The 16,573-nt window shown below is 39.5% G+C and overlaps 1 protein-coding gene across 2 annotated transcripts in view; it reads right to left on the bottom strand.

The window, feature by feature from the left end:
• Positions 1-16,364, bottom strand: part of clybl (citrate lyase beta like) — a 65,553-nt gene extending 49,189 nt beyond the window's left edge. For both annotated transcript variants that reach the window (XR_014592843.1, XM_083890406.1), the window contains exon 1: positions 16,316-16,364. Coding sequence is in view for 1 of the 2 variants with exons in the window: in XM_083890406.1 (XP_083746532.1) it covers positions 16,316-16,359 (44 nt within the window). In the remaining variant the exon portion in view is untranslated. The remainder of the gene's footprint in view (positions 1-16,315) is intronic.
• Between the last annotated feature and the right edge of the window lie 209 nt (positions 16,365-16,573).

Genomic DNA, 16,573 nt, shown 5'->3' with positions numbered 1-16,573 from the left:
ACAGTGTGATTACAGTCAAGTCACAGAACAGTTAACTCAGAAACTCATTAAAGTATCAGTAACTATAGCGCTCTCCTTATGTCACTTTTACATTTACAGTTTTACACAATTTATCCTACATTTAAAAAAAGAATACATTCACAGAAACACTTCTAGTTCTCTACAGAACCCACAATGAGATGTGAGATAGCTCTCATAGGGCACAGATGTTGGTCTGAGGGTCTGAAGTGAGACTTTCATATTGCCTGTAACAGCTGAAGCAGCAAACCTAATGATGTTGTTGGTGGATCAAACATCCAGAAATATAAACACAGACACAAGCACATGGTGGAAAGTGACGGGGAAAGTTCAGGACCCTACCTTGGCCTATATTGGGTGTGGTGGGGGTGGAGTGGACAACTAGTGCCCCTTCCTTCCCTTTCTGGGAGGATCGTGGAAACTAAACTCAGTGTCTGGAACCAACTCTGCCTAAAATTATGTATTGAAAACATCAGTATATGATGACACTATGACAACCCATTTAGGATTACACAAAAAGAGCAAATCTTTGTTTTTTAATAACAAACGACTGAATGTTTGGAAAGATGTTGGAGCAGCTGTGCATAATGCAAGCCCCTTTTGTATTAGAAACACAGGTTGTTTAGCTCAGTTTCAAGTCCAAAATTACATTAAAATTGAGTCTGTCTGTTGGCCTTTTTGTAAAAATGTCTGCCTACTAGTACCACTACTTGGTAATTTTTCTTTAATGTTGCCAAATCCCAGTGTGAAGCACTGTGCGTATGGAGAGTCAAATGCGAGTTCAACTGGGATTTAGTCATTGGTACTACGCACACAGGGCATTGAGCTGACCTCATAATTAGCATTTACATTATTCTTAGTGGTGATGAATGTAACAGAAATGCAAGGTCAAGGTCAAAGGTCAGGAGTACACCTACACTGGCCCATTACTGAAACGCAGATAGCGACAGCAGGCATCAGGTACAGGAAGTCATTAAGAAGATTCCACTTGGAGATAGTAAAAGGTTTCCTGCAGATTGCAGAGTGGGTGTTGGCATATTGTTGGTGGAAATGTCTGCTGATTGACACAGGGCATGATGGTTGACATGCTGCAGTGTTTTGACTGAAGTGTAGTGTTTTCCAAAAATGTTGGCAGACATCTTTATTTATCCACATGAAAATATATCTGAATCATGTAGTTAAAATATCGAATACATATGTTTGAGGAGTAGAAATGTATTTCAGAAGTCAGAACTGAAGTAAAATGTTTCCTTTCTTGTAGCGGCTGGCCACAGGGTCCGTCTCTCCGGAGCAGCACATCAACAGAGCCGTATCACTATTATATGTTCTCAGACGAACACAAAGTGATGTGCAGACTGGATGCACAGGCTTACACTAGTCTATGCCAACACAAGGAGAGGAGCAAAGAAATGCTTTGAATGTCGCCTTGTAAAAGGGAAGTGCTCCCTTAAAGGCCTCCTGACCTTGCCACTCCACTTCCTTCCCCTGAAGTTAAGGAATGCAGAGTCAGGTTTTAGAAATTAGAAGAGACGTGCAACGCTTTACTTACTTGACTCGACAGGTTAACAATCTTCAACACTACATAAGGGTAGATAGGTGTTTTGGGTATTTTCATAGTAGAGACCTGTAGGTGGTGGAAATGATTATAAACGTTTCTTCTTCTACTCACACCACGTTAGCAACTTAGGATACCATTTGGCAAAAAAAAGGCTCTTATAACTATTTAGAAACATCAAAATTCTAGAATTCATACGGCAGACAATGGAATGAGAATACATGAAGAAACATTTCTCTACCCAGTTCTCCATCTTTACATCGGCCTACTCAGAAAATCAAAAAGTTCCAACTTTGACTGCGGCTCTATCCTGTATTTTCCAATTATCACCTTTTAAAGGCCAGCTGGGTGCATTCCGAACCATCAGGGGGCAATTCCATTTGCATTGCTCCGAGACAAAATCATGCCAAAGCACTTCCATGCTAAAGTTCATAAGAGACAGTATAAAAGGAAGTTATAAAGCCAAATGATTAACATCTTTTACGAATAGGATGTAAAGGATGTGACGTAGAATGTAATGTCAAGTTCATGTTTGAACTGTGATTATATGCTCGAAAAGTATGCTGCCATCTTATAAGAACACACAATGTTTCCTAGCATATAAAAAGATCATCTGTAGCAGCGACAGCATGTTGGAGATGCAACCCTACATTACAGGAGGAAGACATCTGTGCCAGGTTGTGTTCGAGTTATATTATAAGGAAAAAGGTGGAAATATTAGAAATTAAGATAGGCCATTTTCCTTGACCAACAGGCGATGGGCACAGGAAAAGCTTTAAAGGCAACAAGTTTGCTCTGTTGTCACGGAAAAGTAGTTTATCCAGACTTTCTCTCTGCAGACTGATCGATGTGACCATCCTTTGAGTGCTTCGCTCGGTTTATACTCATTATGTTGATTTTATTCTTCTCTTTCATTAACCTGATTTTTAAGTAGCTACAGGAATATTTTACACCCATTTCATTTTGGTCAATTTTGGGTTTTTTTCCCCACACAATCACGGGGCATGGAAATGACCACTGCATGTGCATGTGTGTGTGTGTGTGTGATTTGGGGGTGGGGGAGTGTAACTGTTCCCTTTACTTTGCACATTAATGAGCTTTGCCTTCTCTGCCTGCCTTTAGGCTCTCTTTCTTAATGCTGGAAGCTGTTCACTAGTGTAAACCTGTGTTTGATTTCTGCTCTACTCTCCCTCTCAGACTGCATACAGCAGCATTTAGCTGTGAATTAATTTTCATGTTTGGATATACCCTGCTGAGGTGTGATGTCGGTGGTGTATAATCAAAATCTGCAACACTACATATGGGCAGATATGCCTTGTGGGTATTTTTTACAGCGCAGGTCTGCAGTGGAAATTAAAAGCAGAGATAGGGGTCAGGAGGCAAAAGACAAAACAGAAGTCACCAATTGGACAATGGGACACTAAACACAAAAGAATACATCTGTTGTCTGATTGAAGAGTATGGAGAAAAGGACACCTTTAGCAGTGTGTTGTGCAGCTGTGTGTGTGTGTGTGTGTGTTCTTGTACTTGCGGCATACTGAGGACCAGTGAGGGTTTTTAACCAACAAAGTGAGGTCATTTTTACGGAGTGAGGACATTTTGGCCGGTCCTCACTTTGTTTTCATTGAAATCACTTCCTTAGGTTGCTATAACATTCTATACTCAATTTATCAATAATTAAAATTTTGGACGACTTTTTCTCAAATTTTGGACCATAATTTTTTTTTCAAATTTTCGACCAAATTTTTTTTTTCAAATCTTGGACCAAATTTTTTTTTTCAAATTTTCGACCAAATTTTTTTTTTTCACATTTTTTTTTTAAAATTTTGGACCAAATTTTTTTTTTTTAAATTTTGGATCAAAATTTTTTTTTTCAAATTTTGGATCCCATTTTTATTTTCTCAAATTTTGGACCAAAAATGTTTGGTCAAATTTTTTTCTCAAATTTTGGACGACATAGTATAGAATGACGTTTTTGTCAAATGTTGGACCAAATATTTTGGGTCCAATTTTTGTTTCAAATTTTGGGTCAATTTTTTTTTTCAAATTTTGGGTCAATTTTTTTTTTCAAATTTTGGGTCAATTTTTTTTTCAAATTTTGGGTCAAATTTTTTTTTTCAAATTTTGGAAGACATAGTATAGTATGACGTTTTTGTCAAATTTTGGACCAAAAATTTTTTGTCAAATTCTTTTTAAAATTTTGGTTGACATAGTATAGTATGACGTTTTTGTAAAATGTTGGACCAAAAATTTAAAAAATAAAATAAAATCGAAAAAGTTTTCCAGCCCTTTTTGCTCTGGGGCTCCACCTGCAGACATTTTATAGTACTGCAAACAGTAGTTCTTTGTAGATGTCATTCATGAAGTAGATATTTGTAATTGTGTTGATTTATAAAGTGGAAATGCTGGTCCTCAGTATGCAGCAAGTACAAGAATGAGTGTGTGTGTGTGTGTGTGTGTGTGTGTGTGTGTGTGTGTGTGTGTGTGTGTGTGTGTGTGTGTGTGTGTGTGTGTGTGTGTGTGTGTGTGTGTGTGTGTGTGTGTGAGAGAGAGAGAGAGCGAGAGACTGTGCATCTTTCTGGCAATGGGACAAGATACGCACCCACAGCCACAGCTCAAACACCACCAGCCCTTAACATGCTGTGTCTAATGCTCCTATTTAGTGTTTGGGGTGCAGCGGCGCGTGGCCTGAGGTTTCTGGGAGGGGAGCGTCGATAGCACCTAGTCTGACAGCTGTGCCCCAAACGGGAGACAAAAGCCCGAGGAAGTACCGCATCATCGAAGACGGGACAAAAAGGAATGGCATTTTGCTTGTGGCGTGGCCTATACCCCCATCTAACTATGTGCATAGTCCAGTTTCCATGGTAAATATAGCCCCATAGCAAATACACGAGGTCGAATTGGGAGGAAATCTTTAAACAAATTCCACTATAAAAGGATCGGTGGTACATTTAGATCAAAAGCAGGACTATAAACTAATAATACATAACAGTCTGAATTTCAAACAATGACAAATTGACAAAAAACAGGCCACCTTTTGTGTCCGCAAGTCTTTTCAATGGCGTTTATTTGTAATCCTTTGATAGGTGGGAGTCTCATTGTCAATCGGCTCACATCAAAGATAAGCCAACTTATCATGCTGCTTGTGTTTGTATGTCTATGCATGCGTGTCTGTATTCCAGTCTTGCACGTCACAGCAAGGCATATTTTTATCTGTTGATTTAATAAGCTTAGTTAGCTGGCTGTTGCATAAACAAAATGCACCAGCCTAAACGTGCCTTTAGTTTAAAAACCTGACGGGTTTGTATGTGATGAACATTTACAGACAAATACATCTGGTAAATCATGTGGGGGAAAAAATATATAGCAACAGTAGCAGGTGACCAAATATCTTAAATTAAGAAGTATCAGTTTGAAATCTAAATTAACTTTTACTCTTTACTCATTTTACTCAAAGTCAACTTTCATCACCGCAAATCCTCTCCTAAAACGAGGTGCCCCCATTCATGGGCTGGGCTAATAAGCAAAAGAGATAATAATTCAGCTGTTGGGGGATAATTCGGCCTTTAGGCGACAATTCAACCATTTTTAAAGGTTCCTTTGATTCAAACACATGTTCTCACTTGGATGTATCTTCCTGTGGTAATAATTAAAAGAAAAAACAATTAGGTCTTTGCAGAACTGAACTTCTCCTCACCACTGAACAGAAATACTACAAAGCTTTTGGAAAAGTAGATGTAATGATATCACGCACCATTTACAGTGCATATGGGATTATAACATTGAATAATAAGCAATCACAGGCCGAATTGTGTGCCCACATTAGTGTGAATAGATATGGACAGTGTGCTTCGCTTGGAGCCCAGTGAGGCCGAGGAAACATGAGTAAATGTGAACTGCAGTTCACCAAAGGGTGGTGCAGCCATTCCTGGCATCCATATCAATGACGAGCCTTGTTTTACAGTGGAAAGCTAAATATTTAGAATAACACCTCAACACAAAAATAGGAAAACTATTCATCCCTCTCATAATGGAACTTCCTTTATAACGAACCAGTGTCCTCATGCACACACATGTGCAGACATCAGGGGTTTGAATTGGCTTTAAAATGTCTTTCTGGCAATGGGCATGGCACCCATAAGCAACATTGTCAGTACAATGCAATACAATACAATTAACTGACAAGGGTGTAACACTGAATAATGATGTTTTGTAAATTACAATCCATTGTATACTAAGCCCAAACAGTATTTTAGCTATTAACCTTGCCATCCAGAAAATATATTACCATCTTAAACTTAGTAGTAATAACAATAATAATAATAATAAACATGCATAGTGTACTGGCAGCACAATATTATCTGGATTGCAAGGTTAATAGCAAAAATACTGTTTGGGCTTAGTAAGTCTGAACACAGCTTTAATCATGTTGGTGGGGATTAAAAGCCAATTGCTTGAGATGGACTGGGTGACTGCCATTAACTTCCAAGGGAAACATCATTATGAACCATAACTTACCAGTTCATTACATACACTTGAATATGCAAATGCAATTCAAATACAATAATAATAATAATAATAACTATTATTATTATTATTATTTTGAAAAGAGTACAATGTTCATGATTTAGACTGTGGGATGTTTGCCGATTCAACTGGCGATAATCAGGATGCAGGGGAGAGTGGTGAAGTCACTGCACGTGTAGCCACAGCTTTTCCTCAACTGTCATATGGTATTATACAAAATAAAAAGGTTGTTTTTTTTGCACTTGCACAACCGGCAACAATAACAGATTCAAAAAGAAGTTTGTAGAATGCTGCAGGCTAAAAGATGCATCATACTGTGAGGCTGTCTAATGGACTGTGTAAACCTATGTCACCAAGAAAACCATATCTCCTACTTTCATACTTATTTTTCTCCTTTTTTGAAGAAGAACTTGGCAAAATTTGTTTGATGAAAACTGCAAAGATCCAGTGCTATGGACATAATATAGTCTGTCCATCCCATTTAACTAACATTAGGTAAACAAATGATGAATTGCCACTATGAACAGCTGTTGTAAATGCTGTCTATATATTACCACTTTTGCTCCACAGTGTTATAGTGTAGTTGCAAAAGCCCAGATTTCTCTATAGTGGCTGTGTCCTTAGAGGGCATTAGTACAGGCTTTATCTTGTTGTGCCAGACAGTTTGGTAGTAAACACCCTGGTAAAGGGCCTTGTAGTCAACTCTGATGGAACTACACATCAAAATCAGAGTGCTGTGGCCACGCTGGCATGGAGATATGGGTCATTCTAGGCTGTCCTCTCGCTCACCCCATCACCACAGCCCAAAACCTGATGAGATTAGCCGGCCAGCACAGCGCTCAGTGGTGGTAAAACACAAACACCACTGATTACGTGAACATTAAAGTCCGATCCCCTCACACTTCAGCTTGGATTCCCTTGTGCAGGGTCACGAGCAGGTTAGTGTAATGACTGTGCCTCCGCTCCCATCTCGTATGGCAGCGCTACCTCTATCCTGGCACACACTATGAACCCTGACAGATAGTAAACAAACATAAGCATCCCTGTGATTAGGGCTGACATCATCTGAGAGGAGCTATGCGATTTCAGCGGAATGACAACCGAGGCGGTGAAACAAGCCGGCTTCTGAGAATCCTCCAGACAGAGGAAAAAGTATCTGCTTGGTTGGCCCCTCTTGTCGTGAATGTAACAAAGAAATACGATGCAAACAAGTTAACATTTCCTTTCCATTGACTAGTTTTTGGGTTAAGTCAAAACGGTGTTAAAACACTGCTAGAAATGGGATTAGGCAGGATGGAATGCCGGGGGTAATCACTCATTCAGCAGCAGCCAGAAAAAAAAGGCCTCCTTCAGGAAAAGGGGTAGATTTTATATAGCTGAGAGCTTTGATTACTGCTCCATCTTAAAACCGCATCCGATGAGTAAAGACATGCACTGGTCCTCCCCCACATTTACAGGGTGAGTTGCCCTCCTGGGTTCCTGTAAATAAGTGATGTCACAGCACATAATGATGCCCAGACTAGACTGAGCAAAGCCTTAAAAACAACATAGTACCAGCCTCATCACAACTGTGAGGATGCTGCACAACAGTCATGTCAACAAAGAATTAGTTGTGCACGTTTCATCCCATTTCTCTCTGGGATCGCTGATGATACAGTTGAACTGCAGAGTAGTAAACATGATCAATGGTCTCCTCTATAAAGCTAAAAAAAAACACACAAAAAACATTGTCCTTTTCGGTGGATCTGCTCTGTCACTAATGAAGATGTTCAGATGATGAGCAAAAAGAAAAGAAAAAAAACTTCCTCTCTTTGCTCTCTCCTCGTCTCCCTGACGCAGACTGGTAGTGACAGTTGTTTCCAGTTGCTACATATAAAGGGCCCATCATAAAGCCTGGCTAGAGGAAACAGGATAAGCGCTTGAGCCAAGGCAGTAAAAAGCTCTCTGGGAACTTGAAAGCTACACAAATGAAGTCTGCATCTGCCATCTGGAAACAATAAACAAACAAAACCCAGCAGCCAAACAAACACCACGATGGGCAGAAGGAGAGAGAGAGAGAGAGAGAGAAAGAGAGAGAGAAGGGAGCAGTGATTGAGAGTGTGAATGAGTGATAGGGAGAAGAGGGTGTCAGTGTTACAAACATGTGCAGCATGCATCATTAGTAGACTCTGATGGGAAGACGGACGCAGAGACAACCCTTTCTATAAAATGTCCTTTGATGCTAAGGAGATGGCCCTGCTGTTTGAATGTGTGTGGTAGCACAGTGAAACCTGGTTCTAATGAAGTGTAGTGCTAACAGGGAGGATGCCTGTCTGCAACTTGTGCCAGTGACCACTTACAAAATTGTGGCAAAATACCAAAAGCAACAAGCCAACTCATCTATGTAAGCCCAGACAAATCGCACGTGTTTTTTCCCCAATAATTACTTAAGTCACATCACAGTTGTCACGTTTTTATCCAATAGTTGGATAAAGATGTGCTGCCCAATATAGACTGGTCAATGAGAGCTTATTTCGTACAAAACATAGGGGTTAATGAAGAGCTACAATGCCAACATCAATTATACTTTAATGACACGGCAATGTGGGCCAATTGCCAATATTGATACTTTTTCAGTAAACATATAGCTCAGATAAGCTTAGGTGTCAGTTTTCTGCAAAAGGCATCTTATTTGCCGATAATCATCTGATGTCCATGTACTGTACAGCTGGAAAATTGATGCGTCCCTACTTTTTTTCATTAGGACTGCTGGACAAACACACATGCACACACATTTCAGTACAGCTGTTAATTCCCCCCCCCCCCCCCCCCTACATTTTTTAAGCCTATAAAAGCCTTTTGTGACAGCTGTAATTATACAATTACAACATATAATACATGTTGTGCTTTTAGTGAGAAAAGCACAATCCAACGAGAGCAGCTGCTGATTAGTAATAATGTACCCACAGATAAATGCAATTTGTCTAGTATGTCGAGATTGACAGATGTCTATGTCTGCTCAATGACTTCCAACTGCTTTGACAAACACATTTATTGCAGTAATATGAGTGATGTATGTCGAATGAAAAGTTTTATTTTGGTTACAATATAAAATACTAAAATGATGTGCAATTAATTGGCAAATATTACCATACAGACTTGCAATCGACACTTTCTCACAACAAAATTTTAAAGAAAGTCTGTATGTTTGTGCAAATGTTAATCTGTATTGGATAACATTCAGTTACATGACTAATGTTTAAGCAGGGAGCCATAATTTAATAGTTAAAACTGCCATTAATATGTCTAGTTTTACATATTTTTTTACCTGTTGCTGCAGAAAAACTTTATTGTGCACACAGTTGATAGCACAACCCATGTTTTTGGGTTAGTCACCAAGTGGCACTATTTAATGAGGTAAATAAATAAGACGTAGATTTTAATTGCACTAGAACAAGAAACATACATTAAATTGCCCTGAGACCTCATCACAAGACACGCTGTCAACACTGACACCGAGGGGTTGAACCAGGAACTGCAGCCACATGGCCACAGCATGGACCCATGTACTATAATGGGACAGTCCCCACTATAGGTGAACATATACTTAAAGCAAGCATATTAGGGCAGAAAAGCAAAGGGAAGCATATACAAGTACTGTATATTAAAACACACACACACTGAAAACAACCACCCACACACACAATCCCTCCCTGCTGCGTCTGGTTAACAAACACTCTGCTATAAAAGCAAAAGCAAGACTCTTACTCATTAGGATGCCGTGAATCAGACAGGAAATGCTGGGTAAATTACACCTCATCGCCCTGGAACTAGCCAACCATCACCATGGCAATGAGCCAACCTCAGTGCAATGCCGTGAGAAGACCAAAACAACCTTGTCTCAACACAAGCTTGGTTTACTCCAACAATTCATCAAAATCATAAAAAAATGCCACATATACTCCTACAGGTTTCTGAGATGTAATCCTAAATCTTTATGTATTTATTAGTTAAAGAGCTCCTTCAGCCTGTTGACAGAAGTGCTGCTGACTCTAAACCTGGAAGCAATATCCTGCTTTCCCACAACCCCCCCAACCATCACACACATGCACGCACACACACGCGCATGCACACATACACACACCTCTGACTGCTACCTGATTAATGCTAGACCAGTTTAATTGTAACAGACCAACAAAGTCTTGGTTTATTGAAAATTCCTACGTGTTCCCATAAAGGTCTCGACTCAAATATAGGTCAATAAATGGATTAACACAGGCTATAAATTGTCATGACAATAGAAAACAATATTGAGTGGTCTCAGGCTCTATGCAACTTAACAGAGACTATAGATTAAGGATGAGTTTGGAGCATTTCACTGCAGAAAACCATGACTGCAACAAGAATGGGAGCCCATGCTTTAATCTTCAAATAGAATAATTTCATCACAGCACTTCTTATTGCCATGAAAAGCAGAATCACAGGTTCCCCACTTATGTTATCATTAAAAACAGAGAATATTTCCACAGCTTCTCATTCAATCTGACCGCCACGCTCAAACGAAACCACAAAAACCACCCGTTAGCCAAGTCCACCCCGCGTTTCTTGAACAAAATTCTTTGGTCGCATTGTTCACACATTCCTTGCAGGCCATGTTTATACAGATGCGATTCCATGTGCGCTCGGGGGGTCCTTAGAAGTTCTACCCTAAAGCCGAAGATGTGCTCTTGATCAAAGGCTTCTGTACTTGAGCATATACACTTGTTTTGATTGTTTTTTTTTTCCTCCTTCAAGGATAAGGGGCAGCATATCCATCTGTTGATCATATGGATCCACCAGCACTGGGACAAGTGTAGGCCTCTCTTCTCTGCCACCCCACACCGCTCCCTCAGTTACGTTTACTCAGCTGGTCTCCAGCCAGAGACCAGGGTTTTGTTTTCACTAAGCAACACGTGTTAACTTAATGCTCTGTAACAGATTTCAAAGACTAGATTAGCTGGGTCAACAACAGGTAACAGAGCGATTTATTGATTCATTGCCTCAAAAAAAAAAAGGCCATGGACAGAAACATGACCCCGTTGGCAATTTCCACATACAGCTATGTTGTGACCTAACTAATATAGGGCTATATGGTTATTACTGTGACCATAATATATCACTCAATTACAATTATTATCCAAGCTGTGGTTATAAAACGAGTAAACTGTATTGCTGAGCAACCTATACATCTGTGATCTGACATTCCACAATTATACATTGCATTTTTAGACTAAATTCACTGTATTTAAATTCCAACTCACACGAAAAAAGATACGTAAAACACCTACTGAGAGCAACACTCAAAGTGAAAAACAACACAAAATGGAATTGTCAAATAGGAAAAATACAGTATTAAAATGCAGAAACAGCCATTACAAGCTAGTTTGCATTTACAAAAGCAAACTCCAAAAACCAAACTGTTTTTTTTTACAGCTTCCCCAGTGAAAATTAAACACAGTGTTTGTGCCTATATGTAAATAATGAGCTGCGAAAAAGGAGGACATCAAATACATTGCAAGCCCTTTGGGAGAGATAACCATAAGCAATAACTGATCTGAATTTTCTTCAGACAAAAACACATCAACGTAGCCTCCAGCCAATTAAGGCAAAGCTTTGTCGTCACAGAGGTGATTCCTGGTGCAAGAGGAGGAGGAGAGCAACTGCGGCGCTTCGCTCGTGGCTGTAAGGTTTTAATGTCAAGTGACAGGATGGCATTATTCTACACCAACGGGAATAGTTGGAAAAGGTTTCTAATCAGCTTGCACTGGTTTAAGTCCAATGTGTATCATGGTAAGTCAGCACCTAACAGGCCTATTGCATATAATCAGGTTATGTGATGTAGTGAAATAAATCCATGTTGTGACACCAGTGAATGAAGCAGTTAACTGGTATACTGCTAATGTTGTTTATGTCATCTTTTACAAACTGTCTCCTATTTAACCATGACTGTAATTGTCCCATATAACAATGGAGTCAGCGTCACATATATGAGAGCATCAAAACGTTCAAAGACCTGATGCAAATGCCAAAAATGTGTCTTGTAAAAAAATGATAACATTAAATAGTTGAAGAAAAACACAAGGTTTGCGGTTACTCTGTAAACCTGCTGGCCTTCCCATAGCTGCAGAATTTGGTAACACAGTCCTCACGGTTGTTTTCTTGATTGATTGGATTATGGCCACACACCTCAAGCTCGGCTTCCACCACCAATCAACAAGGAAATGAGGTGTCAACACGCTGGTGTTTATTCAACACTCATTTATTTATCTACCAGAAGCCAGTGCTGGTTCAACCACAGTAGACACCAGATGAGTGAAGGGATTTTCTTTAAGCACTGCTTATTTCCAAGAGCATTACAAACTAGAAACTTGAGGTGTGGCGTGAATTCCTCTGGCATTATAAGACAATAAATGCAAATTAGCCAATTTACTGCAAAATAACAAATGCAGTTTTAATGACACTTTGTTATAATATTAACGGTGTATAATATTACAATTGTGCATTAAAAGTATGACTTTTCTTGCTTTTAATCTCTTTTACAACTGGAAAGATGGGGCTTTTAAATGTCAGGCTGTGCGTCCATATGACCAAGCTAAAGGAACTAGTAATGGGAAGACACCAGGAAGTCTGTAATGCTTCCAGTCAGCATGAAGTGCCATCAAAATAAAATTCGGCACAGTAGCTGCTGCTTTAAAGCAACTGGAGCAATTGAAATCCCCCCTCCCAATTTATGTCAAATGCCACTTTATAAACATTTTAGCTTGAGTGCCAAGTGTCTGCACTGCTTTATGCCCCTTCTCTTAATTGAAAACGTTATAGGGGTGCATTACACTTGGGGGCTTTATAAGCCACGCTATAAAGCCCTAGCAGGCCCTGAGAGGGGAAACTGCCCATTAACTTATAAGGTCCAGGCCTTGGCTCTCTTAATTGACAACCTCTAGGCTACTTTCATCACTTGTCGACTTCATAGCAGCAGTCAATGCTTCCTCCAGGATGCTGTTGCATCTTTGACACGAGGGTGTTTGTGACAAAAAGCAGTCTGCCGCCAATACAAAGCAAGGGCTCTAGGCTGTCCATAAAACAAGCACACACATTCCTCCCCTAGTTCCAGCCTCCTGAGAGGGGCTGCATTTAACCATAAATGTTCCGCCTCCTAGGAAAAACTTGCCCAAATTAAATATGAATCTCATTATAATCATAGTTTTGTCTTTGTTTGTTTGTTTGTTTTTTAAACAGGTGTAAATATCATATATCATGAAAAGATTGTTCACATATTGGGACCACTTTATAAACCTCTGTAGAATACTACAAGAAAAATGTCAAATGCCAAGTTTAACGAGGAATAATGGAGCGCTTCGGCTTCCACCGAGCACAAGCAGACGCACACAAAACACACACACACACTGACGTGACGGTCACTTCACACTCTAATTTGGCAGGATCATCAGCGTTGTGCCTCTGGAAATTCATGCACCTTGAATTAGAGCCACATGTCACAATGTTTTTGACCAGTGCAGACACATTATTAGAATATACGGTTCTTTGGAAGAGACAATCAAGTCTTTTTGAAGTTTCTAATTATAGTAGTAGGGCATTATGCAACTTTGACTGCTAACCATCTGTTGCTGGATCTCATGAGCTAAACTTGCAGAAATGCACAGAAGACTAGAGCGCATGAAAACATATTCTTAAAAGGAGAACTCCAGCAGCTCAATGACACCAACATCAATTAAGAGAAACTTGAAACAGATTTGAAAAAGAACGAGCAAAATCAAAGCAGAAAACTCTGCATCCTTACATTTAGTGCTTAGTGAGTCAAATGACATATATTGCTTGAGTAATGGCTTGGATTATGACTCACTTGATTGTTCAAGTGGTTTAATGTTGGTATTGCTTAAAATCACACAAGAGTACAACATCAGTACCTTCATTACCATATTTTGATCGAGTTTCTCCTCAGTTGATATAGAAACTAAGTATATTGGGGGCTACAATTATTATGAAAAAGGGATTGGCCTACAGAGTGACAAGAGCTGTGAGGAGGCAAAGTAGCAAGCAGAGATGAAACAATGAGAGACTGTAAAATGCTATTACAGCAACAAATAAAAAGTCAATTGAAAGCTGATTAACACAAATTATATTAACATTTTAGCCTGATGATATAATTAACAATCAGTATACATATACTTTGGACATCAAAGTATATGTATACTGCAGAGATGGATCAAAAAAGAATTAACATTAGGAATGAACAATATTGGACTTTTTGCCCAATTGCAATAGGTAATTGAGTCTTTTTTATAGAAAAATTAACTCATTGGATGCCTGAGTGACAACAGACGTCGATTCAAATACAACTGTTCACTGTCAATAACGTCTGATGAAGGACAGCCTACTCTTTCTTTTGGTAGCTTCAGTATTTACAAAGTCATAAAACACACTGTTTTGTGAGGCTCGGAAAAAAATCTGTCAATATGCTGTAAAACGCTTGGCAGTCCTGCACTGAAAATGGCTGGCAGCCAATGAGTTAAAATAATGCTTTTCATACTCATGTCGGAGCAAATGTGGAAATAAAATATCTTTAGCATAGTGTAAAAGTCAATAATTACAAAGCCAATATCTGCCGATATCATGCCGATAATATTGTGCATCCCTAGTTAGCATTACAACATTGCGCAGGAACAAAAGTTGCTGACACCGTGCTAGCCATGTGCTGTACTGATTGGCCCCCATATGTATTCTTTAAAACTATCACAGTGACGAAATTAGTTTACCACCACTATATGCACTCTGAATTAGGGCGTAACAAAAAAAAAACATTAATATCAACACAAGTTGCACAGCTTGGGTCCTCCATTTGTTACAATCAGCAGTGTCACAAGCAGATGTCACTAAATCTCACACACTGGACCTTAAAGAGCTAATCCTCACATTAGATTGTATAATGGTTAATATTTCAATGGAATCTCATGTCACAATAGTCCATCACATTTTTCGACTATTATACTGAATCTCAAGTGAAAATTTTATGAATCATCTAGCTATTGTGGAAGAAAAATCCTACACATTTTCCATTTCCAAATTCCATACTTTTCCAGACTCCTGTGAGGATTTTTCAGTCAATATTTAAAAGTCAATCTGAATACCAATTGTTAGCTGCTTATTATGTCAATAAATTAGTGCTGTCAAACGTTAACGCGTCAACATCGTTTAACAGCGTCAGAGTTAACGCACGTTAACTCACGACGCATTTCCATGCGGATTGTTAAAATGAGTCTGTAAAAACAGAGGCACACATGCAGTACACAGGTACACTGGTTATTTGTATCGCTGCTCTTTTCATTTAATAAACGGACCGCTCCAGTTCGACTGTAGGCGCGCTGACGGCGCTAAAAGGAGCTAATGCAGCTAACGGAGCTAACTGTTAAGCCTACTTTATACTCCTGTGTAAAGTGCTCTACACTGGTTACGGAGACCCCTCTACGTCACCGGAGAGCCTGTCGCAGAGCCTCTGCGTCGTCTCAGACTGCACGAAATATTAAGTGTTAAGTTAAGAGGGGGTGAGCAGAGGAGCAGTTCTTTGTGGTAAATTTCAGCCTCTCCTCTAGATGGCACTATAAACTACTTACTTCACCTTTAAGTTATGTGTGATTCATTGTGCCGACAGTGGCTATGCAACCGCGGCCCGCGACCATGTTATTTTACATGACTTTTTGAAACACTACGAAAATGAATCAAAAAACTATTATACAGCGACTAGACAATGCAGGAGCACATAATATGTATAAAAAAGTGGATTTTGGGTTATATAAACCTATAAATACTACACAGTGTCCCTTTAAGTGTGATTCATTCACAATGTCACACACGTCATACAACCTTAGAACAGTATGTCATGTTGTGGTATACTGTCTATAAGTCACGTGTTGTGTAGTAACTAAACTGAATCTAAATGACACGTGTTTACCTTCTGTACACATGTTCAGCGAGCCAAATTCAAACACGAGACAACAAACATAATAACAAACATTGTTGCTGTGTTAGCTGCAGTATAATCTCCCACACTCGACAAACGCACTGACACGCGTTTGACCAACACAGAGAGAATTAACAGAGCGTTTAAAGTGTGAACTTCTTCAGCAAAAGACACAGGACACGTTCTGTCTTTGAAGGAAGGAGAAATAAACACACACTTACTGTGGGAGAAGTCGTCTCACAGCTCGGAGCATGGGAGCCGCCATGTTTGTTTCGCTGACGTGTTAAACGGAGCGCGCGGCGATTGGCTGCATGAGTCGTTCCTTGTTGCAGCCCGAGAGACGCCATTGGTCACCTTCAAGAGGGGGGGCGTGGTCAGGAAGACGGCACATGGGAACGTAAATAGAAAAAACGTAATGGGGGCGGGGTCAATAGGGACAACTGTTTTTTTTGTTTTTTTTTTCAACTTTATTATACATT

Source organism: Microchirus variegatus (genome assembly GCF_963457635.1).
Source record: "Microchirus variegatus genome assembly, chromosome: 5".
Lineage (NCBI taxonomy): Eukaryota > Metazoa > Chordata > Actinopteri > Pleuronectiformes > Soleidae > Microchirus > Microchirus variegatus.
Note: the sequence above shows the minus strand (reverse complement) of the source record. Positions and strands in the feature narration are given on the sequence as shown.